This window comes from Rhopalosiphum padi, chromosome 3 (assembly GCF_020882245.1).
Source record: "Rhopalosiphum padi isolate XX-2018 chromosome 3, ASM2088224v1, whole genome shotgun sequence".
NCBI classification, from domain to species: domain Eukaryota; kingdom Metazoa; phylum Arthropoda; class Insecta; order Hemiptera; family Aphididae; genus Rhopalosiphum; species Rhopalosiphum padi.
In genome coordinates this window covers 6,081,768-6,109,606 of record NC_083599.1, presented here as the reverse complement: position 1 = coordinate 6,109,606, position 27,839 = coordinate 6,081,768, and the positions used below count along the sequence as shown (strand labels likewise).

Sequence of the window (27,839 nt, the reverse complement as noted above, 5' to 3'; positions counted from 1 at the left end):
TGTTTTCGGTCATACACCTTGAATCGCAAGTGGTATTGGCCCTCTCTCGTACCATGGCGCATCATGATCATTCCCGTGGTGTCGTTTAGCTTAAATCGCGGATGTTCGGTGCCGTCCGGATAGAATTTTTTGTCGGGCAAATCCCAGTCGTCCAAATCGTACACGTACACCCGTCCGATTTCCGTGTCCGGAGCTTGGCCCTTAATTGGTTTATAACAGTATATTATTAGTATGATTATTAATATAATAATATTATATAGTTATAACTGTTAACCACAGTAATGAGAACACAAGAAATAATATGAACGCGTTTTCTTGTACACTCTTTACTTATGTATAGTAAAATATATATAATTTATAAATTTATTTCTAAGTTGCTATTTCTCATATTATAAATACCTATAATATTAATTCACATAAATATAATATGGTAGGTAATAATGGATTAAAATTTTTCAGAAGACTGTTTGTCTAAGTATATGGTAGTAATTTTGTTTTTCATTTAAACTTATTAAATTGACATAAATCTATTATATTGTTTAGTACATTTAGTAATTGCTTTTTTCATAAAAATTAATATTTTTTTTTTGCATTAAATCATTTTAAATTATTTTTTTATATTGTTTATATTGCTTTTAAATCCGAACCCTACTATGTAACTTACACTAGTAACTACTTAATTTAATTCGAGGTACAAAACAATGACTTAATAACATTTTCAATATTATAAGGTAGTAAAATATCGGTTCAATACCTAGAGGTTAATACCTCTTTTCAGGATTTGGTATTATACCAATAATCATTGTTATCGATATCTTACTCAATGACTGATCTACTGACTACGGTTATAGTATATGTGAAAATATTGACGTTGATATTTTACAAAATATTATACAATAATATACTTAGTAATAGTTTAAATGTATATTTTAAGTCTATAATAACTATTATGAGTAGACTGTAATTGGAAAATATAGCACATGGTGCAAAAATTAAATATTTTAAAAACAGTAATGAAAATTGAAAAAAATTACATTAAAATTTGGAATATAAGTCATAAACCATTAGTTTTACTTCTATCATTTCATGTTCTATTTTCAAGTGTTAGAAAAGGAAAAGTACCTATCGTTTAACCCCCTCAAATAATATCAGAGGAAAATTGCACTACATGTCACTTCTCCTCTACACAAATGTGGTCTATGATTACAAGGCTATTTTAGTAACTCAATAACATGTTTTATACATATAATATATTTAATACATTTTTAAAAACACGTTAGTAACTCACTCCATATTGATGACAGTATTCATAGTATAAATTTTAAATATTATTATTTACCATATAATTATAAGCAAATATTTCTTTGGATCCCGGTTGCATTTTGTTATCGTTCACGTCTCGAATGATAACTGTCAGAGTACTTGTGCCCGTCATTGCAGGATTACCGGAGTCTTTGATCACAATCGGTATAAGATATTCTTTCTGTTGTTCTCGGTCGAATGACCTGAGCGACGAGATTACAGCCATACCGTCACCGTTGGCACCCTCTGAAAACGAATTTTATGAATGATTCAAGATAAAATTATTACTCTGGTGATGAATCAGGCCCGTAGCTGGGTGGAAGTGCCGGAGATGACTACTTCACTTAGACCTATCTATTACTCCTTAGCAGGATTTTGCGCTTAAAATGTCTATCCTTAAGAGATGTACAAATAGGAAAAATGTTTATGATCAACCTTGAAAGTTTTTTTTTCAAATTTAGTGTAAATCATTTCTTGAGTATTTGTTTACATGTTCAAGGAGCTTTTATATTTGTTAGGTAGCTTAGACCTCTTATTTAAGTCACTTTCATATTATATATTAATATTTAATTAAACGTACAGTGAGATATGTTCAAAAATTGGCCCTATGCTAATATTATACTCAATAATAAAATAAAACTAAATTATAAATACTTAGTAAATTGTAGTTGATGTTACGTGAAAATAAAATAAAAATAAGCTACGGTATTGTCATTTTTAATATTTCCCTCAACCCTAAAATTCGGGTTGCTCCAGTCATAGTGTTTAATTGTTGCTACAGGCCTGTAGCAGATGGAGAAAAATAGCGCTGGTTATAGGTACTTTGATCATGTTCAACTTTGAACGATGCTCTGATCACGTCATCCGCGTTTGGATCCATCCTGAATGTAAATGGCGGCCCGTTGCTTTTCGAACGGTCGTCGTCGTCGGTCGCTAAGACTTCAACAACTTTTCTGGCTGGTACGTGTTCTGGCAATACCGGTCGGTAATCACGAAGAAGCTTTGGAGCGTTATCGTTGATGTCCTGGACAATAACCGTGAGGGTGGCTGTCGCTGTTTTTGGTGGAACGCCGTCGTCGATGGCCAAGATTTTTACCTGAAATCCAAGAAAACGATAACGTAAAAGGACAGGCAGATTGCTATTTAGTTTCTTTATTGTTTTTAATGATAATTAGACGCTTGTTTCGTAAGAAATCTGTTACATACGTTGTTAAACAAGTATGTATAATAGTATTTTGAGAAATATTAATTTTACCATATTTAGAGCTTCTTGATATTTTTTTTAGAACATTTTATAAAAAAATTTGGTTTAAAAAAATATTATTTTAAGACTGCACGAATATTTTTCTCAAAGTAACATAGACTTAATAACTAAAAATAAAACTCAAATTAATTATTATACAATTAAAACTTTTTAAAAACAATCCCTATACTAGACAAGAGAAATAATTGTATAATGTTATATACTAAGGTAAGGTACTAATTATATAAATTATATTTATGTAGTCATAAAATATTATTAAAAAATCAAATATTCGGATTATTAAATAAGTTATTACATATTTTTAAAATTATTAACAATTTAAGTAAAGTATTTTGAATTTTATTATGGACTTGTACTATATTGCGCTACAATACTTTTTTTTGGTTTTTATTCATGCATTTTGTTCTGTTTATTGCATTTATTTTTAAAATTATACAATAGCAATTACACATTAGCTATAATCATGGACCCTATCTATCGAATGAAATATTTTAAAATTTGTATCTTGCAATTCCATATTATTTTTTAAAATCGTTTTATAGCAATTTTCAAATAAATTATAGGCGCTTTAATTTAAACGCAAAATATAAATTTCCTTACGTTATTATTATATAAGTATCTGTATAATAGTTAGAACTACATACTTGATGTCTAGGAGTTTCTTCCCTGTCCAGCTGCCGTTGAATGGAAACGGTTCCTTCTTGACTGATGCGGAACTGACGGCGGCGGTCGGATACACGGTCAATAGCATACGACACTTTGCTCTTGCCTCCTTGGTCCGGATCAGTGGCTTTAAACGTTTCCAAGCTCTTGCCAACTTCCACGTTTTCGTACACCGACACTTCGATGTTGGGTCGTTCAAACTGTGGCTTGTTGTCGTTGATATCGCGCAGTTTGACGACAACCCATGAGTAAGCAACGTGGTATTTATCGTGGTCGTTGTCTTCGCCCTGGAAAAATCACAAACCATCCGTGAGTTATATAATAATATAATTAATACTATTATTATACTGTTATCCGAAGAAATTTTATAGAAAAACAGTTAGAAAAAACCTAGGTGGCTTCATAAATAAAAGACAAATTCATAATATAAAACAAAATGTTTACCATAAACAGACGAGAAACATTTTGACTGTGCATAATATGTATAGCATTTTTAAATATCACTTTACGAAAAAAGTTAGATATATTAAATTTCGTAAACATAAATTCAATAATAATAAATTATTTATTTGTATATAATAATATGTGATCTCAAAAATTGAAAACGATATAATAAAATTTAAATTGTACAATCAATATTTTCCTTTATATTTTTATAGTAAACATTTGGTTGTAACAAACATGTCAAGAGGCACACGACCTGTTGACCACGTTTAACCACGTTATTATTACCTTGTCATTGACTTGGATTCTGAAACGGAATCCGTTACTCTGCAGTTGGTCCTCATAATCCAACGGTTGAACGATTTTAAGCGATCCGGTGCCGTCATTGTTTCGTACCATGGTGAATTTATCCGCTCCGTAACCGCTGTTTTCTATCACCTAAAACGTGAAAAAAATAAGCAGATATTAAAATGCGATAAAAAAAATGATTGGTTCTACACAAATATTATTACGACGTGGCCTCACTTTGTATTGGAACTTGTTGGTCTCGTCTTCATCGTGTACCGTCACGGTCAATATGGGAGTTTCCGGGAAATTAAATCCGTCGGTCTCGTCAACTTCAGTGAGCCACTCTTCTTTCGTGAACTGCGGCGGCATGTCGTTGATATCCTTCACACGAATGGAAGCGGTGCCCGTACCTGTGTCAAAACAATTGTTACATAGAAAATCAACAGTCGAAAGTTTTCCGGAGGACACGTGACGCTAATTCGGGACGTTACATGTTCACATAATATTATGCATATTAATTTAAAGCTAGTCAAGCCTATGAGTTTTTTTTTAACTCAATTAAGTTAATATCTTTGATGAAAAAAAGTTAATACGCCATATTTTTACATTTTTTGCCAAGATAATAAAAGTTTTTCTTGCCTACAATAGCGCTGTCCTACTTTATATTTTTTACTTATTCAAAATTATATAGTATGTATAAAGTATTTCTATATTATAGTACTTTGTTTAAGTTTTTCACCACAAAAAAAAAATAGTTCTCACCAAACATTATCAGAAATATTTTTTGACACAAAGACATCGATTGAAATGTAAAAAAATAAAGTAACTTCTTAAAATGAAAATTTAATTCGTTGACAGCTTAGAGTAACTAAACATAATTTAAAAAAGTTAAAATTAAATTAACTTTTTGATTCATTAATACCCTGCCTTGCATAATATATATAGTTTGCCTAACCTTTTAGGCCTCCGCCGTCCATGGCAACCACTTGGATAGAATAGTCTGGAGTGCGTTCTCGATCTAAACAGCATACAGCTGTCTTGATGACACCCGTATCGGATTCGATTTCGAATATCGGAGTGCCAGTTTCTTCTTCTATCACGTTTTTCTCGATCGAATATATCAATTTAGCGTTAGTGCCTTCGGCTGGGTCGTCGTAATCCACCGCCGTCATTGTCATCACCACCATTCCTAAAAACACACACAATTATTGTGATATACGTTGTAATGTCGATTTTCAATGTTTCAGTGGTAGTAATAGTGATAATGTTATACCATAATATTATAAGTAAAACATGAGTAGTATAATGAATACACTACATTTTCTACCTATAACTATCCATTACCAAAAGTTAATTTTGAAGAAGACTTTGAAAAAAAAATAATTAACTTTTTTTATGTTTTTATCAATATTTCCCGTATTATTTTAATTTTAATCATAATTAGATAATACTTAATAATTATATATAATATAATAATTTTTAATTGATTGAACTTTAATTTCACAAACTCTAACTCGAGTTCAAACTTTTTATCTTGAAATTAGTCTACTTTTTAGTTAATTTTTTCTAACTTTTGAACTTTAAACGGATAACTATATGATTATAAAATCATACAAGCAAACTTATATGAACTAAACGGGAAAAATATAGTATACTAGTGTACGGTTATTTAAATTTTATACTTTTACAGAATATAAATTATAAATGGATTAATTATATACTATAGTATGGATATTAAACTTGATTTAACTAGAACTATTCGAGATGTTCGAGTTTCAAAAAATATTCAATTCGATTATTAATTACTAACGAATTTTGATTTGTTCGAATTTCTCAAAGTTGGATGTCGAGATTTTTATAATAGTTCGATAACCCGTCACTGGGTATAATAATTATCTATTTGCATCCGACAAGTTCGTCAAAACAAATTATTCCGATGACTATTATATTATAATAATACTATCTATTATCGACTATCTTACCTGCCTAATATACCTATTTGAACAAATCGAGTAAATTTGATTACTTAAAGTAACAAAAATAAAGAACATTATTTGTCATGTATGTACCTACATATTCTTTAATTATCCCAGGCTTATGTATTCACCTGAAATCGTGAGAAATACTTACCAGCTGTTCCGTTTTCGGTTACATTTCCCCAGTACACTCCTTGCGGGAATACCGGCGCGTTATCGTTGATGTCTTTTAAATTGACTTGGACGTCAGCATATCCGACTAATCCTTCGCCTCCTTCGTCCTGCGCGAACACGGTAAATCTCCACTGTGGTCTACCGTTCGGCTGATCTCTGTCTAAAGGCTGTGAACGCGTTTCAAGCGTGACATTTTAATAAAATATATTTTAGTTAGTAGGCGAATATCGCCTCGATCCGTTATCATTACCTTGAGAACGAATATTTCTCCCGATGTACGATTGATGTCGAATTTACTGTTGGCCGGGTTGTCGGGATCAATTCCCTGACCCGTGAGGAAATAAACGATGTTCTGCGGACGATCTTTGTCGCCATCGGTGGCCGTTACCTATATCATATTAGATATATTATTAAGATTGCTGTTGCCATTTTCAGAAAACAAGTTGATAAATATTTAAAAAAAATCGTGTAAAATATAAAAAGGGTTGCAACAATGATCTACAGCTATATTATTATAATAAACGAGTGCTGGATAAAACCGGATGCGACAAGACTATAGGTATCCTTACCTGTGGGGATCCGATTGGTTATAGCGAGATCTATATGCGAACGGGCGATAAACAAATCAGTAAATATATACCCCTTCAATGATAAACCAGCAGTCTTGTAAAGTACTAGAGTAAAAATATTCAAATACTTTTTAAGTAAGTACTCGAATACGAATTATAAATACTCTTTCAAATAATCTGTATTCATAATCAAACGCTAATACAATTTAATCATGTGAAATAATAATAATAATAAAAAAAAAATGAGAATATTATATAACAATTGTATAAAATAATACATTTTTATACGTGATTTTACTCAACTGAAAATTTAGAAATAAAACAGAAAAAGTTTTAAAAAGAAAACAGATGAGTAATTTAAAGTTGTACCAAGTTAGTACGTAAAACGCTCACAAAATTAATATAAAATACGAAAATGCCAAAAAACATTTGGTTCAGTTGATTTATTTGGTGGAAAACAATGTTTGCAAACAATTTTAAAATACTTGAAACTATCTGTACTCAATTCCTCTTTTACTCAGTATTCATATATGTATGTATTTAAAATACATTTTTAAATAAGTATCTGTAACTTAATACTTGTATATAGTTATAAAAAGTAGTTTTTACAAGACTGTAATCTGGTGTTATTATTGGCGGGCGTCCGTCTGTTCGTTCGATCTATCGGATACGTACTTGTAATAAATGGTGTGGATACGCTCCGACCAGTTCTTCTTCCATTTCGGTGGCATACAGCGGTGAGTTGAATACTGGCGGCATGTCATTTTTGTCGTTAATGTGAATCACCACTGTCGTTTTGCTATCTTGGAAGTTGTCGGAAGCGGCCAATATCAATTCGTACTACATTACAACCATGCAAACATGTAGATACACTTATCTGTGTTCTTATTTAATTAAACTACACTGGGCGCATGAAAAAAAGGGAAACGATGAAAAGGGTTGTTGATCGTTATTGGTTTGGGGGGGGGGGGATTGTAGGAGAGTTATACTGTACTTATAAATAGCAATATTGCTATGTTATTATATACTATTACTGCTGTTGTTTTTAAACGTACATTTCTTTTGAACAAGTAAATAAATAAACACTACAACACGTGCTCATATTTTATAAAATATTATCGATTTTTACTGATAAATCGGCAATTATACATAAACAATTATAAACATGCCGCGTCAAAATAATAAAATAATGCTAAACAGGATGACTAAGTATCGTAAGCATGCTTTATCCTCTTATTTCCTTCAGTAATGCAGTTATTCAAAATCTGATTTTTGGACTTTTTAATTATAGATACTAAAAGAATATATTTTCAAATTTGAGATTGCTTGTACTACTAAAAAGTTCCTGTAAGATACAAACTTCTGTTTAATTTTTAAAAAAAGAACATCATTATCTACTAAAAATTATTTAATTGATAATTTTTCAGAAAACTTTAAAAAATCAAACTAAATTTTTAACGTGTAGTTTTTGAGTTATTAAAATTTTTATACTGATGATAATATAGGCATATGATGATTGATGATAATGGATTTGGAAGATATGAGACTATGGTGGCTTAAAATTTCAATAATAATTTAAATTAATCTATCAACATTTTTAATATTTGTAAAAATGGTCCAAAATAAATACTATTATAATGAATTTATTTTACATTCAATTTCAGATGAAGGCGTAAGATAGGGTATAATCGTATGGTACAGGTATAATAATAATAATATAAAAGTAATTATATAATATTAACTAAATACAATAATTGATATTAAACTTTTAATTTTTTATTTATGTATAGCAAAGCATTACCAGGTCAGCTAAATTATAAATTCTTATAAAGTAATTTTAAGCACTATTATCCTTAATATAAAAAGTTTTGATAACTGAATAAACTAATCGTTTAAATTTTGATTTTGATTCGTTAAAATTTTCAAAAATATTATCTAATAAATTGTATATAGTATAGGGTGGTTTTATTTGGAAAATAGAAATTTCTATATTCACACAGGACACTATTTCAGTAATGAAAAAATATTTAATATGGTATAAAAATAAGGTCTATAAGTATATTATATTTAAATATTCTAAAATATTCAGAATTTGAAAAAATGTATTCACTACAAGAAAAAATGAGAGTGAGCATGCACGATAAATCATCTCGTAGAACACAATGTATTATACGTTATCATATTATTTTATTATTATTATAATTTAGTGAAAACTATTAACGGTTAGAATGCCGTTCGTGCAAAATTATGTATAGTACAACAATATCATTGTCATTAAACGCGCATTTCAGTGCAGCGGCCGTCGACTCGCGAGTTGCAACACTCTATAGACCTAACTAAATGATAAGTATAATACTTATATAATATTATATGCATGGTGAAATACGTCATGCTGCATGCAACGGGAAATCGCCTTAAAAACTACATGTGCGTTTGGCAAACGCGCCGGACCTGTAAGACGCGTTTGGGCAAGTTCCGATCGTCCTCTTCAGTGATTTGTGTCCTGTACGTGGGCCGTTCGAACACCGGTGGATTATCGTTAACGTCTTTCACGTGGATCACAACTATCGTGTGGTTTTCTTTCAAGTTGTCCGACGCGGATAGATGTAATTCGTACTGTACACACGGTGTTTTTTCGGAAGTCAAATATTTGATCATAAACATTGTAAATATTGATATTTTTCGATTATATAGCGATTGCGCAAGTGTTATATTAAAATAATAACAAAAAAAAAACAAAGAAAAACAAAAAATAAAAATATCGCAAACGATGTTGATGAAAAATGGAAGAAATCATAATCTCAGGGACAAAAAATATAAATCGAAAATAAAGAGATATAATATAAAATAACATCAATATTATATTATTATCGTGATGTACTCCCAACGGGGTTGCACCGGATAAAAACCAGTACATATGACTGGAATTTTCAGGCGCAAGTTCATTTGGCGCCAGATTAACACTACAGGTGTGGGCAGAGGTAGGGAGGATCATTGTTTGTAACATCACGATAAATAATAATAATACAATGTGACTTTACAGCGACATCGTGGGGAGCCAAAACGGTTTGGCGACAACTGCACTTTTTGAAAAGAAATAGATAATAATAATAATAATGTAAAAGGTTTGCCTATGGGTTTAGTCTATTCATATCGGAAGACCTGTTCAAAGTTTGAACTTATTGTTTATTTACCGTGAATAAAATATGTGCCACGATGATAAAAATGGTCTTAACGAAAACATTTTTATTTTTATTTTCAAATTATTTATAATATTTCAAAGAGGTACGGTAAGTCTTAATCTGGGTCTGTTAGACGTATGGATTGTACATTATTGTAATATATCGCAGACCCACATTTGAAAACCAAGTGGTGAATTATTATTCATAATGCGCTGATTGCAAACGAGTGAATTTTATAAAAACAGGATGACATGTACTTATTCTAGCTAGGTACATGATGTTATTATGTTTATTGCATTTCAAACAGTTTAAAAAATATAGTGTGTAGTTTTTGTGTTTGTAATGATATTTAACTATTATTTTGATGATTTTTTTTTTTTGTAAAATAAATTAGCAGTAATTGTCATTATCATGTTAAATAAAAGTAATAAATGAAAAAATAAAAAAATAAAATAAAAATTGAGCGGAATTAATCGAAACTTTAGTGATGTGAACAGGGAATGTTTTAAGTAACTGGAATATTCTCAAGAAAATATTTTATATTTTAGTGACAAGTATACAGCAATTATAGTCATATTTTAACTAATTTTATAATTTTTGTTATTGATAAGTATATGTATAGATGAAAAAATGGTGAATTATTTATATGTTCCTGATAAAGTAATAGTTACTAATAACAAGGATTTTGTAGAAAAACATTTTATTACTCAACACTATTAATATTATTATGAATGCAATTCTTGAGAATATTCCTTCCCAAAAAACAATTTCCCCAGTTTCACATCGGTATACCTTCAACTGGGCTATTAAATAATAATATTATGTTTATTAATTTATTAGGTAGTAAACAATGAATCAGCGGCACGTCGGGTGACGGCCAATAATGCGTTTTTTTGTCTTACCCTTTTCCTCGTCTCGTAGTCCAATGGACCGGCGACATAAATGGCACCGGTCATATTTTTGACTGCAAACGCCCCGCCGAGATTTCCTCCTGTTATCTCGTAACGTATTCTGGACGCTGTAAACGACACGAAAAATGAAAAACATTTATTTTTACACCCGAACGTTTCCAAATGACACATGATTTTGAGTCACATATTGTTTATAAAGGTTATTATAATAATATTATTATACTATGGACGAAGAAGTGATTACCATATTAGTAATGGGTATTTCACAGAATTATACGTTTTTATTAAATATTCATATCAATTTTTTTTCAAAAACGCAACGGCGTTGTTTTACAAGCGATTGTTTTTCCGAAAAAAATCTTATGTGAAATGTGGAAATATGTGGATGGCTTGTATAACAGTGACGGGTCTAGTTTTTTTTTTGGGAGGGGAGGTATTTCATTGTCTGACCTAAACATTTTAGTCACTTTTCTTCCTCATCTATTTAGATATAATATATAATTATTATCAGTATATAGTTGTATAATATACTAACATTCATCGTGGTCCTTCGCTGTCACGGTGAGTACTGTGTGCTGTATATCTTCGTTTTCGTCGACTTCAGCCTCGTATAAGGCCTTGTCAAAGTACGGTGGGTTGTCATTCTTATCAGCAATACCAATTCGTATGAACTTAGACACTAAAAAACACATTACGAGAACATTAATATAAAGTGTTACTAATAGGTAATAATACCTATACCTATATTATATCAGAGACGCGCACATGTTATAGCTAGAGAAATTAAATTTTTTATAAAGATAATAACTGATATTCCGGAATATATTATTTAAGTTTTTGAAAATGTATTTATTTTTTTATGTTTTAATAATTTGAAGTAATTACAGAATATTTAAATTAAAAAAAAGTATTTTTACTATTTTTTTTTTAAATTTTAATTATTTTTTAATTTATTTATTATTTATTATTATTATGTGTAATACTAACACAGAACAATTGTCCGTAAATTACATACACGTAATAATATATAAAAGAAATATATCAAAAGCTGTTAAAAATGTCGAGAAAATCAGTGTATTCCATTATAAGCGATTCACCCCGCCCTTTGACGTCGTGCTGAGGCGAATGCTGTTTGAAATGTGATTGTAAGTGAAAAGATTGGTTGTGAATGAGTGAGGTGGTTTAATTATTTACGGGTGGAGTGGTAACGATTTAATGGTTTCGTGTATAGTGCACAATATACCTGAATTCGGAGCTTCGCCATTGTTGGGCCTGGCAGATGGGGCTCCGTCTCGGGCTTCAACTTCCAGAGCGTACGCGCCTTGCTTTTCTCTGTCAAAAACTATTTTCGTGAATACCTCACCGGTTTCTGTGTTTATTTCAAAATAATCCTTTCCTTCATTCCGCGGCGAATCGACCACATAATAATATACCTGCAGCCAATAATAGATATTATTAAATATTGTAGTTTAGTCTTCCCTTGTCGATATTATTCATAATATTACGTTGTATAATATTATATAATATATTTTTTCGTAAACATAGAAATATATTAAATACTAGAGATTTTCATATTACTTTCTTCAAATGTGTAAGGAAACGACAATTATTTATGTGTTTCATTATATCCATTTATTTGATATACTGTCTAATATTATAATGCCCCATATATCGTATAATATTTTTAGATAATTGCTATGCACAAATAGTATAAAAATAATTTGAGTAATGCAAATATTCGTCTGTCGTCACCACCCTTTATTTTTAAGCATGGTTGTTTATACTGCCTATGACAGTGTTGTAAAGAATTTTAAAAAACGTATTTGAAATATTATTCAAATACAATTTTTAAGTATTTAACATACTTTTCAAACATAAAACAAAATTAAATTGAATTTCAAATTATATACTATTATAACATTATGAGTTATATGTATATTTTTTTAATAAGTCGTTATATTTCAGTCATTTTTAAGAGTTTAAAATGAGTTTCGGTCATCCATACTTACAATACAATTAATAATTGTACAGAATTAAATTTTTTAGTTCGTTAGAAATTTTAAATCACGATTTAAAATATATGCCTCTTCTAATAAATACAAATATTTACGAGTATCAATAATAAGTATTGACAAATGTAAATAGGTATAAGATAATAAAACTATTTTTGAAATAATATTCGATGAAAAATAATACGATTATTCAAAAGCTGTAAAACACAAATTTTAAATGGTAAAATTGAATTTATTTTTTACTATCTAGAACAAATTTCTAATTTTAACGTTATTTAACGCAAACTCTCAACGAGCATCAAAACTCAAGATAAATATAAGTCAACAAAAAAAAAAAAAAAAATGTAGACAAAAAAAGTAAATTTGTTGTTTAACGAATCAATTTCTATACCTTCCGTAAAAAATATTGTTAAGCTAATTTAAAAAAATATATATTTTGTTTTTGTCCCTGCTAAACGCTAAAATTTTTAATTTCCAGAAAGTCATCACGACGTTTATTCGTGACAACTAAGTCGCCGTCATCAGTAAATCGTGTGGGTAAATAGTAGCAAGAGTAAGACGTACCCGGTTGTTGGGGAACGTGCCGTCTTTGTCGATTGCATTGACTTGAGTTACTTTGGTGCCAATCGGCTCACCTTCTAGGACAGTCTCTTGTTCTCGTTCGGTAAACAACGGTATTTCGTCGTTCACGTCTTCCAGCATAATGTACACTGTCGCTTCAGACGCAAGTTGTTGAGCTCCGTTATTCTGCAAAACGAGACGGATATAATTGAATAATGATTATAAAACATACATTATATGATATATTTATTTTGGCATGATAAATTTACAAGAAAATTTGGCGCACAATTACAGTATATTTGCTACAATGATACAGTTATCTAAATTTCTAAAGAAATATAATTCTTCAAAGAATATTAATGTTAATACATTTTTAAGTGTAGAGCGTCATCATTACTGCATAAAATTTATCTAGAAGTATTTGATAAATGCGCATTTAATTTAGATCGATAACATTGGTGATGACTTCTGAGGTCCGTGTTTCAGCTACAGTGTATTTATCTAAGGGTTCTAGGTCTCTAGGAAAATAGTATAATGGGAATACATCATACATTATACTTAAATATAACAGGTGAAATTATCAATATAAGATACGCATATTTAGAAAACAAATATGTCAAAAAAATGTAAACAGGTCAAATTTGAAAAAAAGAACAAGGAGCCCTATCCCAATTTACGCCAATGGGTACCCATAACAAAGTACTTATATATTGCTTTAGGTTTATCTTTTCTCGTTTTTATTAATTTATTATTAATACACGTACAAATTATGTACCAACACTACGGACTAAGTACTAACCTCCACGCGAATAGTCAAATTGTATTCCTTGATCGTTTCGTAGTCTAGCGGATGATTGACTTTTATGTCAGCCCAAGTGAAACCGTTGTCTTGCCTCTGTTGCAAGTAGAACGTGTGGAACTTGTTCGTCTGCGCTGTGGATCCCGGCATTAGCCGATAGAACACTGTCGGATTTCCCTCGATGCCCGAGCTGAAAACACCGAAATTCCAATCAGTCTGTGAGCGAACATATTCGAACGATGGGACACGATCCGCGGTGAGGTTTCGATATTATCGTCGGATCCCGTATTCGTTGTTCGGCGAAACGACGGCCCTATATTCGTACACGCGGCATGACGACGGCGGCGATGACTATCGTCATTAGCTAGTAGATATATAGACAAAATCGATCGATCGCGAAAAAACATGATAATATTAATACGGCACCGAAAATCGTTTTGTGGTAGTTAAATAATATTATATGAAGTACGCATAGGATGAGTATAATATTATAGTATGGTAATATTAATATATGTACGAAATTTTGAACATACGATATGATCAAAACAATTTGTAAAAAATTGGCTATCGGTGACACGTAACATAATATTATTAGATGTATATTAAACTATCGTAAAACACGGTTAAAACATTTACATCCCATCAAAAAAAAATTGGTTGAAAATATAACGTCATAATGATGATTGACATAATGTATAAAATTGTTGACGTTTTACGTGTAACATGATCATGTTGATTGGATCGCGACTGAACTCTTTAGCCACTTAAAAAATAAAACGTGTTACGCGTATTACCTATATCTATATTTGTTAGAATATCGATAAAAATAAAAATCGTCACATATGAATCGCATAATATAATAATAGATAATAATTAGTGGACTCATAACGGTACCGTAAGTCATATTACCTAAGTGATATTCTGTAAAAAAATATATACACATAAATATATATTTATATATATATTATGCAACATGCACTCGTAGAAAAAAAATTTTTGAGCGTAAAAAAACAAAATTGGTCGAAAAAATAAAGTGACGTACGAAAAAACGGATGGGACATTAGCAAAATACAATAGACAAAAATAAAAAAAAAAACCGATCTTCTCTGCGTATATATTATGCAATAAAGCAATGAACTTAGTACTTATACTGACAAAACAAAACACAATATTATTTATGTATAATATAAATAAGTAACAATATAGCGATATGAAAAAAAAATAATAAAACCAACCAGACATGCCAAAAAACAATGTGACTGGTCAAAATCGATTAGGTACACAAAATACAAAAATACAAAAATACAAAATAAATAAAAATAAAAATGAAAATGAAAAATACACCTACGCAGTATTATCTAAAAAAATATGAAGAAAAAAATATCAAAGAACATTCATTGATTCCGCGGTAATATTTTCTCGAAAACTTTAAACAATATCATTCTATATATATATTAATGACATATATATATACATATTAATTTATTTAATTATGTCTGATCGTCGTAATAGGATGTCGCGTTTCGAATTCGATTCGGAAAACGGGCGTCTTTCGACAACGTTTTAGGTAATCATTAAAATGTGTGTTTCGTTAGTATAATAATCATATTATTATGTGATATTTCCAACACCGATTCCCGTAATTCCAATTAAATGTGCATTGGTACGATACGATAATATGCATATTATTATAGTATTATTTGCCAGTCAGATATATCATGGTTAATCGAAATACTTTTGTATTGAATTTATAAAATACAAGGGAATTCACCAAGCGTGCTTTCCTTCTTTTTAACATTTAAGCATTAATTTACATTCTGATTAATAGGGATTTACAATTATATTTTAAGGTAATTTTTTTAAATATTTAGATTTTCTGTACCATATCAGGAGTATTCGCCGAAATACAAACTTTAATAGTCTATAAAAATGATTTTACACAAAAATATTAAATAGATATATTATTGAACCTAGTATTTATTATACTTGTACAATTTTTACGAATTATAAAATACTAAAATATTAGTATTAACTACTATGGTTGTCAAATCATCAAAGTCCCATATATTATTAAGTTCATTAACATGGACTATTATCCATAATGTTTAATAACTAGGAGACTACTAATTAAATGTTCAATATAGATACATATAATTAAGTAATTGAAAATATGGTATTTTAGTAGATAGGTATAAACCTAAAAATTCTAAAAATCAAAATTTAAATAAATGTTAATTTTAAGTAAATAAAAGCGTGAGCTAGCTTGGTGAATCAGTGTATTTTATCATAAAATATGTAATAATTAACTCGGAATTCGAGTATTGACGTTAAAAAGGATAAACTATTTACACCATTAGTTTAATTTAATAATAATTATGGTTAGATATACTATATATTGCTGCAATTTCAGTGTGCGAGTGTATATAAAGATTAACACGACGATTTGTCGGTTTTATAAACGGATATACGGAAAAATAAACGAATACCTAATCGAAGAATTGAACATCTTAACGATCCGAGAGAAATGTATAATAAGTATTCAGAAATAATAAAACATATGTAAATCTGATCGATCATTTGTGTTCAATTTCGAACTTTAGAAATCGTTATCAACAAATAAACTGCGGAAAAATTTATGAATGATAAAAAAAAAAAATTATAATAATATTCTTAACGAAAAACGAGATATAGCAAAAAATATAACTAAAATTGAACAAAAAAATGTAATTCCGTTTAGACAAGATCCGCACATACACAACGTGCATTGTTTAGTGCGGACGTGCAAATGTCTTGACCTGCATGCGTTGTTTTGTCATTTAGAGACGCACCCGGAAATCGATATGATCGGTCGGATTGCAAAAATCTCGAAATGACAAAACAATAATATTTAACTACCTATAGTCAAACGCAGGCAGAGGTATATAATATAAGTATCTATATAAAATATGCGTCGCGAAATGTACAGATTGGACTTCATACGACTAAAAATAGCAAAATAATATGATACCCTAACTATAACATAAATATTGTTTATAGATTCGTCGAGAATCGAAAACGTCACGCGTGATGTAATATACAGAGCGTTCTACAATAAATGTGTAGGTACATTTTAAAATCGAAATAACGCAGAAATTTTCAAATCAACTTTATTTAAAGTTATCACTTTGTTTTCATTCCACCTACATGGTCTGCTCTCCTCATCAAAATATCTATACATATATATATATATAATGAAGTTGAAAATTTAAATTCACGTGTTGCAATTTGTATTATTTTGCAAGTTAGATATAAAATATTAAGCGGATTGTACAAAGTCAAAAACTCTGTGAAGTTGGTCCCCCTATAAATACCTAGGTCCTCGATTGTGGTGAAAAAATGAAATTGAAAATCTAAAAATACAAGTTGCAAAATATTGACATGGTTTTGGATCTAATTGTTTAAAATTGTGGTCCAACTCTACGGACGTTGGCGACCACTGCTGTTACACAGTCTAACTGGCTAGAGTTAGTTTAGCTGGAATTCGATTAATCTCAATATCATTTGTGTGGTGGTACGGAATATAGAAATGGATAGAGAATGCTTACTATGCCCCTCCCCCCCCCAAAAAAAATAATAATCAAATCTACTATTTTAAGATGGTAATGGTAAATGGAACATTTATGAGAATCCTGCAACATGACATGCTAAATTCGTTTTTAGAATATCTCTTACCAATAAAAATATATAAACATTCAAAATCAGTTCATTGTACTCATATTTTGTGGAACGCCCTGTATAATGTATATGCTCATATTATATTATGAACGTGGTTTGTGAAATGGAAAATAAATAATAATAAAAATTATAGTTACAAACAATCTCGGTCACAATCTGTATATAATCAAAACAATATTATATGCTTGGGTATGATACAAATTCGACACGCGTCTGTCCTCTGTACACTTCGTACTTATATACTATATAAATAATACATTATATCTCTATAAACGGGTTAAAAGTAATAATATTATTGAAAAAAAAAAAAATCGTAAAATGCAATACAATTTATATTGCTAGATAAATAATACATTACATCGTAATATACGTGAAAATTACGACTCTATAGATTCTGAGCGAAGCGAGGGTAGTTTTCGACTAATTTACGTCAGTGATTGGTATTTTTTAGGGGTATGGGTATGGTATGAAACGAGAAGCGGATCAGATCTAATCGTGCTTATATCACGTTAGTAAATCGCAAAATGATTTAGATCAGTAATTTTCGAATTGTGTTACGCAGAAGGTCATGTATTATTGAAAATTAATAAATTAATATTTTTACTAATGTTCCTAACGAATTCAATATTAATACATGTTTGTAATAAATATATTGCAAATTTTTAATTTTAAATCGTTTTTTTTTTTTTTTTTAGCAATGAGATATTAATAAAAACTTTGAATTAGTTGAAAATTTAAACTCTCATTGATATTTTTATTTAATAATAATACAGCTATGTACAAGTAGTACTGAATTTCAAACGAAATCATCGAGGGTTTTGTAATGGGGTATTTCGGATTTCGCTCAAAACGCTCAGAATCGTTGTTCTGTTTACTTTATAAATTTCACTTTATTTGATTATTAAAGATTTTTTTTTTTTTTTTAGTGCCGTGCATCAACAGTATATAGTTTTGAACATAATATTATACTATTACAATCTGACGTACAATGTATAGTAGCATATTGTTATTAATTAATATATAATATTAATAAATGACTAGAGTTTTTGTTCTGTGGAAATTGTTGGACCGACCTGGCTTTAATAGATACCACTTTTGCCCCGACTGGCTTGTTTTCTTTTATGTAGATGGGCCCGTACACGACGTGGTCCCAGACCGGTGGGTTGTTGGCTCGGTCCACCACGTCGATCTGGACCTCGACACTCCGAGACAAAGGAGGGTATCCCTTATCTTGGGCAGTGGCTTCCAGCTTGTACGTCTCGCGCTATATATATACACACGCCGCAACGGTATAATCACACACGCACATGAGGGAGGGGTTTAACATAAAATACAATAATAATGCATGTACACCTTGTGTACACTGACACACATAAATATATTATGTATATAAATATATATATATCAAAGGTTTTGTCTTAAAAGACAACGCGTACCTACTTTGTCATCATTGTCATCATTACATTGTTAACTAAACCGTGAAAAAAATAACACCGAATCGTCCGACTCAGAGATCGAACTATAATAATATTATCTTAACACGATCTGTGCGTACTGCACTTAGAGATACAGTATTTAATGATAAAAAATAGTCGATAAATTTACTATTAAAATGTACCTACGTAAAGGTAAAATATAGTCAACTGGTAATTTTTTAAGTGATTTATTTTTATTTTGTTTTACCTACCTATTAATCTATTCCTGTAACTGTTTTTACATGAATATTATTAAGTTATTACTTATATCATTGATGCAATAACATTATAAGAATTATGGTATTAAATATATTTTAAAATAATTTTAAACTATATAAATAAGTAACAGTATTATTAATCCAATAATGTTTAATACGGCATTTATTTATTAACAAAGTGTAAAAATAAATAATAATAAATTAATGCAGTCTGTATGTAGTCTTATGACTACCAAAATAGTACATTATAATAGGTAAGGAACATCTGTATCACGTTTTGAAAAACAACTGAAATGAGATGTCAATCGATTTTAACAACGATAAATGAATTATAAACCGGTAAGAAAACATCTGTAAGATTTACATAAATTTACCTATTTCTCATCTCTAACTGCATATTATGCGCCTGTACTATAGAGACTTTTCTCTTCGAATAATTTACAAATAAAAAATGTATACGCGTATTATAGTTCGATCAAGAGTCGAAGGTGTTTACTGTTGAATATATTTATATAGTTATATATATATATAATATACACATATATTTATGTATATTGATATTGTTTTATAAATGCCAGTTATGCTATCTTCATTTATAGTCACACCATATATTATATAATAATTTTGTAATAACAGAACCAAAACGGATGAAAATTAATACTTTTGGATCGCCGACACGGAACCTATTCATTACCTATTTATAGGTAACATGTACTGTACTATAAGTCTATAAACATATCATCGATATTACGTAGGTATATGCCGCAAACATTAAATTGTTATAGTGGCGTCACGACGTCACACGAGTACCGTCGGGCGCCTAAATAAAGCTCTCGCGGTAAACGGGGAAGGCGGTTGAGGCCAGGAATACAAACCTGGCTTTGACTGAGATCACAATGGTACCGATTGTGACATTCTCTTTGATGTGTGTAGGACCGTACACGCTCCGTTCCCACAGAGGAGGTTTATTGTTCCGATCAACGACGTCTAATTCAATATCGACCTCAGCGTACGACGGTGGATCACCACAATCCGAAGCTCTCACGCGTAGACGATACTTTTCTTGCTACATACACAATACCAAGGCCCCCGAAGTTAAGTTATAACGTATGAAAACAAAAACAAAAATAAATAAATGAGTAAATAAAAACACAAACAAAATATAAATAATGACATTGAAAAAAAAACATACAAATAATCTGCCACAAAAGAAAAATCGAAGCAAAAACAATAGTACACATATACGTACAATACATAGTTATATATTATGTAGATAATATGATACAGACATAATATTATAATGATATATTATAATAATATGATAGGACATCGAGTCGATGGTAAGTCGGTTGGTCGGTTAGTCGGTTGGTCGGTCGATCAGTAGGTAGATGATGTATCTATGGGTTCTAAATATACATAATATTCGAATGTAGACAGGACTGTTTTCACCCAAACATTATATTCGTACGATTCCTGTTTATATTAATTTAAAATTAATTTGTCATCGGTTGATCTATTCAGTTAAAATAATGTAGTATATTTTCTATAGTAATATTATTGAAATATGTAGGTAATAGGAATTTTTTATTTAAACTTTTTGATGTAAGTGTAGTTTTTTTTTTTAAATTATGGGTATTTATAAATATTGTGGATTAAATTTAAATTTGTTAAATTTTCCATACTTAAATAGCAAAAAAAATATTTTACACATTAAATTGAACATGATTTAAGCCGCTCTCTTGTGGTGTTATCTGGGTAATGCTAAATATGCCCAAATATTACTATAAATAATTTATGTACTACATATTATGTTGACTATACCAAAAATATGAAAAAAAAATGATTTTATTTTATTTTACAAAACTTTATTGCCAACTTAAATTTGAAATTGATCTATACTAGTCTAGGCGAAACGAGTGTTTGGGCAAAATGGACTACGCCTTTGCATGCTTATTGCTTATATAATATTCAAAGAAGAAAACGGCTCAACTATTATCCGTCGCCTTAGTTCTCATCTGGCAATTTATCATAATATGTGGTGGAAAAAAGATGTTTTGAATTTTGATTAGACCATCACATTAATGACATCTTTCCAGAAAGAAAAACAGTTTTTTTTTATTTTAGCACTGCAGTATAGTATATTAGATCGAAAAAAGTTTGCCAGTGTTCCATTCGTTGTCATACTATTATTATTATAATACTATTACTGTGCACCACACTACCTATTCTTACTCACGTCTGTTTATTTCGCGTCTTTTTTCTCGTTCGTCGTTGGTATCCCCGCTCGAGGCTGTGGATTTCGAGAAAACTGTCGCTATTTATAAGGCATAACACCTAACCTAAGGCGGCTTAAAACGAATCAAATAAAGTGGTTTTGACATCGTTCAGAAAACCGTAAGGCGGCATTATTGTCGTTGTATGTTTAGATACAAAAATATCGAGAAAGAAAAAGTGTTTTGAAAACGACATTTCGTGCTTCGGTATTTTACCCGTTTTATTCGCAACATTTAAGATGAGTTGAAAATAGTACATTATACTCAGTGCAATCAACTGATAACGTTTTTAGTTTTAAAACAATCATTTTAATTGAAACGTGAAATACTAACGATTAATAGTAAGTAAGATTTAATAAAAATACTATTGTTAACATATTTTTGAGTTATAACGATAAAATACAATTTATCACATAATGACCCTATATAAATTAATTGTATAATTGTAAGTTATTTTATAACCATTAAATTCTCAGTGAATTATAAAATAATGATAATATAATTAGCATTTTAAACGGTTAATTATAGCTCAGTTGTCATTGTTGTTTAATTGTTAAATAATATTATGGTTGTAATCCGTTCGATGTCGTTATCTAGTAGGTATATATAAATATAGGTATATTATAAATATATTATAATATATACATGCTAGATATTAATTTTTACATAATTTATTCTAGAAATCATAAAAAAAAATAATCAAAATCAATAAATTAAAACGGATATTCAAAGCAATCAATAAATTAAATTGTCGATAATGTTATTTATAGTAAGTTATATTGTATACGAGTGATACTCATAACAATTTTGTATCTGGAAACATGCTTTGGCGTTGTTATATTATAACTCGTATGGATAACCGCAGTCAACACATGCTGTAAACTCTATTAAATCAGTCAAGCATTCAGACAAATAATACAACTCAAACAAAACAACTAAGTAATACCAATTTTCATTAGTTATAGGTACCTACTGAACTATTCCATTATCATTCACATAATACTGTTAGGGCAATACTTTGTTCATTTCACTCAATTCGTCGTGGAAATATTTAGACGAACAGCAGTATTTTCGCGTAGGTGTACAGAAAAAAAAAACTATAAGTCATTTCCACAAACTAAATAATCTTTTAGAAGGTACATCGATTTGTGTAAGCAACAACGTCAATAGGTGCTGAAAACGACTTATTTTTTCTTTTTGCTAATGTTGTGCGCGTAAAATTAATGACGTGTATTTCTAAAGTAAAATTATATAATATTGCGGTAAAATATCCTACTAATATAATTCTTTCGCAAATCGTCTTCGACAATATTCTATACAGCCAACGAAAACATGACGGTTTAGTGTAGAAATACGATAATATATATTATAATTACAAAGTATTTCTCTATGATCGAACGTATGACTGTTTATAATGGAATAGTTCTTCAAAAATTAAACCGGAAATGTTGTTAAAATATAATTATTTGTGATAAATCCGTGTTATATCCGTAAAAAACCACTTGCTATAACAAAAATTATTGATGCCAGACTCGGGTGACCTCTTTCACCATCAAAAACTACAGCAATAAATTATCACATTCTCTATGCGAAATTGACAAAATATGTAAAGGAAAAACTAACTATGGTTGCCCATTTGGTTAAAAAATTTTCATTGTATTTTTATATTTATTGCAGTTAATAATTTTAACGAAATATCCAGCATCAAAATTAAAAAATAAGTTTTGGTACGTTTCATAGCCGCGTTTTTTATTGTTGCTTGATTACGAAATCTTGTATAATAAATAGATAGGTACTTACTAAACCATTTTGACGCAGATCGGCTGTTACTTAATAATATACTTCTCGGTAATACGAAAGATAAGAAACAATAGTTAAAGACTGATAAGTTATCAGTAATAACCTTTTTTGAGACATCATGTATCGATTTTTACAAATTACGTAAAATTTTAGCACAATTATACACGAGTTACAAGTTTTAATATTGATAAAAACTATTACATATTTAAAACCATTACATACATCATTAAAGTGTACACAATAGATTATAAATGTCAAACATATGTAGAAGCGTATGTTAATTGGTTATTGCATTTTTAAATCTACATTATATTATTTATCATTAACTCATGAAGATTATATAATTTCAGACGGATCTTAAGACGACTTTATTAAAGAATAATATCATTGATGTGAGAAAATTTAATTTAGCATACAGAAAAGAAAATAATTTATTTTAAAAATTTGAGTTTGTTGAAAGATAGAGCAGATCAAATAGGGAATAACGTAAATCATAGGACTCACTCCTATCACTGAGACTGAGTCATTCATAATATTTAATTTTTAAATTGTTTAAGTGTTTTTTTAACGGTCGAGACTTCTTTTAAAATAATATTTAAGCTAAATAATGAACATGATATTTCAAGATGTTATTATTCTTCATTTTTATAAGAATTATTTTAACTCTACCTATATAATTGTTCTATAAGCTATGTTATTATGTTATATGTTGCCGATCTTTGTCAACTTGTTTACGTACTGAATAATTTTGATGAGATATCTTAAAAATAATTGGTGCGATATTGTCCATTAATATATTATTATTATAATAAAATATTTCGTGCATTTTTGATTTTTTTTAGTTTTTTTATAAAATTACAACATTTCCGGTCAACTAAATAGGGATAAATAGTTATAGATACTAATTCTACTTAATAGTCATACATATACTTGGCATTTATCGGGAAGATCTACATATTATTAAACTACACTGGGGAAAATCATAAAATTCACTATGTTTACCCTGATCATTACAGGACAGGTTTTAATAAAAAAAAAAAAATTAAAAAATTAAAAAACCAAATGAAAAAAGAGGGATTATTAAAAATGAAAAAGCGCAATAACAAAACGATAGTAAAAACATTGTTTGTTGCCTAATTACACAGACCATGTACGGTGGTCCCAACACAGTTTTATAAAAAAAATGTCACAATTTTAAAAATGTGTTTGCGTTCAGAGGAAAGTCTCAAAAATATCATATCGACTTTTAAAAATCACCTCTGGAGCATTCCTGAAAAATTCTCCAATAAAAACGTTCACAATAATAATTTATTATTATTGCAAACAAAAAATTCCAAAAGTATTATTTTTTTTCCTGTTTGCTTAATCTTTAAAGAAAACAAAAATTAAAAATCAAAATACTGGTACATTTTTTATAAATGTACCTATATGTTTATATATAATATATATATTATATATTATAAAAATAAATATCAGATTTTTTAGAGTTTAGAAAAATAAATAATTAGGTAATGCAATATTATGCAAATAAATAAAAATAAAATGAAAATAATGGTGTGCTTATAAATTCAAATACCGTGGTGGCCTATTATATTAAACAAGGATTGTGCGATTAATATTAGAAAATAATAAATCAGACTTGTGCGATTTCAAATTATCAAAGAAACACAAAAGAAAAGTGATGTATAGTAAAACAAAATAAGCTTGAATTATATTTACACATTAAACCTAATATTCAACTGCACATATTTAACAATTTTTTTGATTAAGATTATATTAATACCCGTTGACAAGACCAAATTTATTAATTTATTTGCAGAAGTTTTCCTTTATTACCTACATGCATGTATAATTTTGGATGTTAAAAACGTTAAACATTATTGTATCGAAAAAATATGAATTGATAATAGTAATCATTAAGTATTTTTGTGTTTAAAAAGTTAATAGGTAACAAATAAAAGTATTAAGGTTATTTATAATGAGTTTATATCAATAAATATAATTTTATTTAGTCTCATTACAAATATGCATACATTTACTTAAGTAGTTTAATTTATTAGAAGTATTTAATATTTATAAAAGTATGTGTATTGTTTAAGATTTTTAAGTTATAATTAAAAAGTAACGAACAATTGTTGAAAAAAAATCACAGTACAAAATTTATCTGAAAAATCATTACATGAAAATGATAAAAAGACAGTTTTTCATAAAAATGTGTAAGTACGAGTTATTTTTAATTTTTAAATGGGTTATACAAATAATTATAAATTAGGTATTATTTATCATGTTTGATTGCAGTTGAATATTGTGTCGTTATCTATCGAGTTGTTTTTAAATTTACGAATAAATATTATTCAAGTGTTAGATAAGTATCTAATGTTAGAATTTAGTACAGGGCGTGTCGCGAAAGTTTGATATTTTGATTTGAAATTGACTAACTTACGCGACATGCCCTGCAGAGTCTTTGATTCAGCTGACTGCGAAACCATCAAATAACCGTGAAGCAATAGGTAATATATTTTGTTTATAATGTGTTTGAACAAGACTGTTTGAACAAAACGACGATCGTAATAAAAATACATATGAAATACAGTCGTAATTGAACGTTTTAAAAAAAAGTGTAATTGCTGGTGCACGACCGCGAGCTATCGTAATAGATTCGATTGTTTCGCTTTCAGCTGTTGTTTTTTTTAAAACTAAATTATTACAACTGTCAATATTAGTAGTTAATTAATATAAACATTTCGGCGAGACTATTGAAAACTTACGTCGAGTGGTTTCTTTAAAACGATCCACCCGGATTCCGGTTGAATCTCAAAGTAGTCCAAATCATCACCCGGGTATGGGGCGGTGAGCGAATAAACGATCGCGCCGTTATTGTCGGCGTCCTCGTCAGAAGCTGACACTCTCAGGATGTTCGTACCAATGCTGGCGTCTTGTTTCACGTTTTCCACGTATTTCTAAGCAAAGTTTCAAATAATTCATCCGTAATTCATTGAATTCCAAGCGTCACGATGGCATAATATTAGCACTTATAATATTATAATTATTATATTACCTGACGGTCGAACAACGGCGGATTGTCATTTACGTCAGTGATCTCGACTGTGAAAGAGCAAACGCCTTCTAGCGACGGATCTCCCTGATCGGTAGCTTTAATTGTGACGGATACAAATTTGCCATCGTCGCCTTCTCGATCAAACACCTAAAATTGAATTTCCAAATAATCAATAGATCAAGTTGAAATTAAAAACTTTGAAACTCACAACAGGTAATAGTAAATTAATAACTAATAAAATATCAAATTAGGTTGGTAGGTACGTGCATAACACAATGTCCAAAGTATGATTAGGTACCTATATAAGTTTTAGTGTGGAGAACGAATTTTATAAGTACACCTATATATAGTATTAAATAAATAATTCCATATATATAAATTGATTTCAAGATTTTTTTTAATGTATATGGGACTGTGAGCTAATATATTCGTATTTACAATTCATAAAATAAAAATTTGCATTAAAATCATATTTAAGTGATCACATACGTCTTTATCTATTTAAATGTGCAGATCAAATACATTAATAACATAAATTAAATTTATCGTTTACGAAAAAAATACAATTATCTTATTTATTACATAAAAAAACTAAGAAGTGATGGGTTCTCATTAGACATTTTTGCTAGTTTCATAATTGTATCAACATAATAATTGGGTAAATAATTATATTTGCCAAAAGAAACACAGGGTCTTAAAAGGAACATGCGATAACTGAACGCTGGGTTTCTAAAGGTTAGGACATTTTAAGAATGCGTATAAGTTATAAAAAGGGACATTTTAGTATATAAAGCTTTAATCCAAGTTCTCGAGCCCAAACAACATTAAGATAATCTCGTAACACAAAGATTATCAAATTGTGATTGGCGAATAAATTTTCTGACCCGCAAATAAGAAATTTATTTTTTAAATTATATATTCTTTAATTGTGAATGCAATAAGGTTTTATTTTATTTTTTGATTTTGTCTTTATTATTTATTTATTTTTTTTTTTTTGATAAATGTGTACATTCAATTTTAATAAACTATCAAAAACTTCCTGAATTCCTTAAATGGCTCTCTAAAAATGAATAGTTGATTATATCCTTTGTAACATATTGAATCGTTTTCAGCTATAATCATTTGGTCACGCCGTTTCATCAATTCTAGTGAGTTC

General features: G+C 29.3%; 1 protein-coding gene across 1 annotated transcript in view; it reads right to left on the bottom strand.

Annotated features, from left to right (window-relative positions):
* The window catches only part of LOC132924046 (neural-cadherin-like), a 130,886-nt gene that overhangs the window by 13,621 nt on the left and 89,426 nt on the right, over positions 1–27,839 (bottom strand). Inside the window, 18 exon segments of the mRNA XM_060988114.1 lie at positions 3–200; positions 1,340–1,548; positions 2,125–2,398; positions 3,211–3,516; positions 3,962–4,111; positions 4,199–4,371; positions 4,917–5,150; positions 6,092–6,278; positions 6,362–6,499; positions 9,132–9,296; positions 10,765–10,880; positions 11,309–11,452; positions 12,017–12,206; positions 13,350–13,532; positions 14,146–14,335; positions 18,933–19,123; positions 26,394–26,585; positions 26,684–26,830. Of these exon segments, the coding sequence (XP_060844097.1) occupies positions 3–200; positions 1,340–1,548; positions 2,125–2,398; positions 3,211–3,516; positions 3,962–4,111; positions 4,199–4,371; positions 4,917–5,150; positions 6,092–6,278; positions 6,362–6,499; positions 9,132–9,296; positions 10,765–10,880; positions 11,309–11,452; positions 12,017–12,206; positions 13,350–13,532; positions 14,146–14,335; positions 18,933–19,123; positions 26,394–26,585; positions 26,684–26,830 (3,387 nt within the window).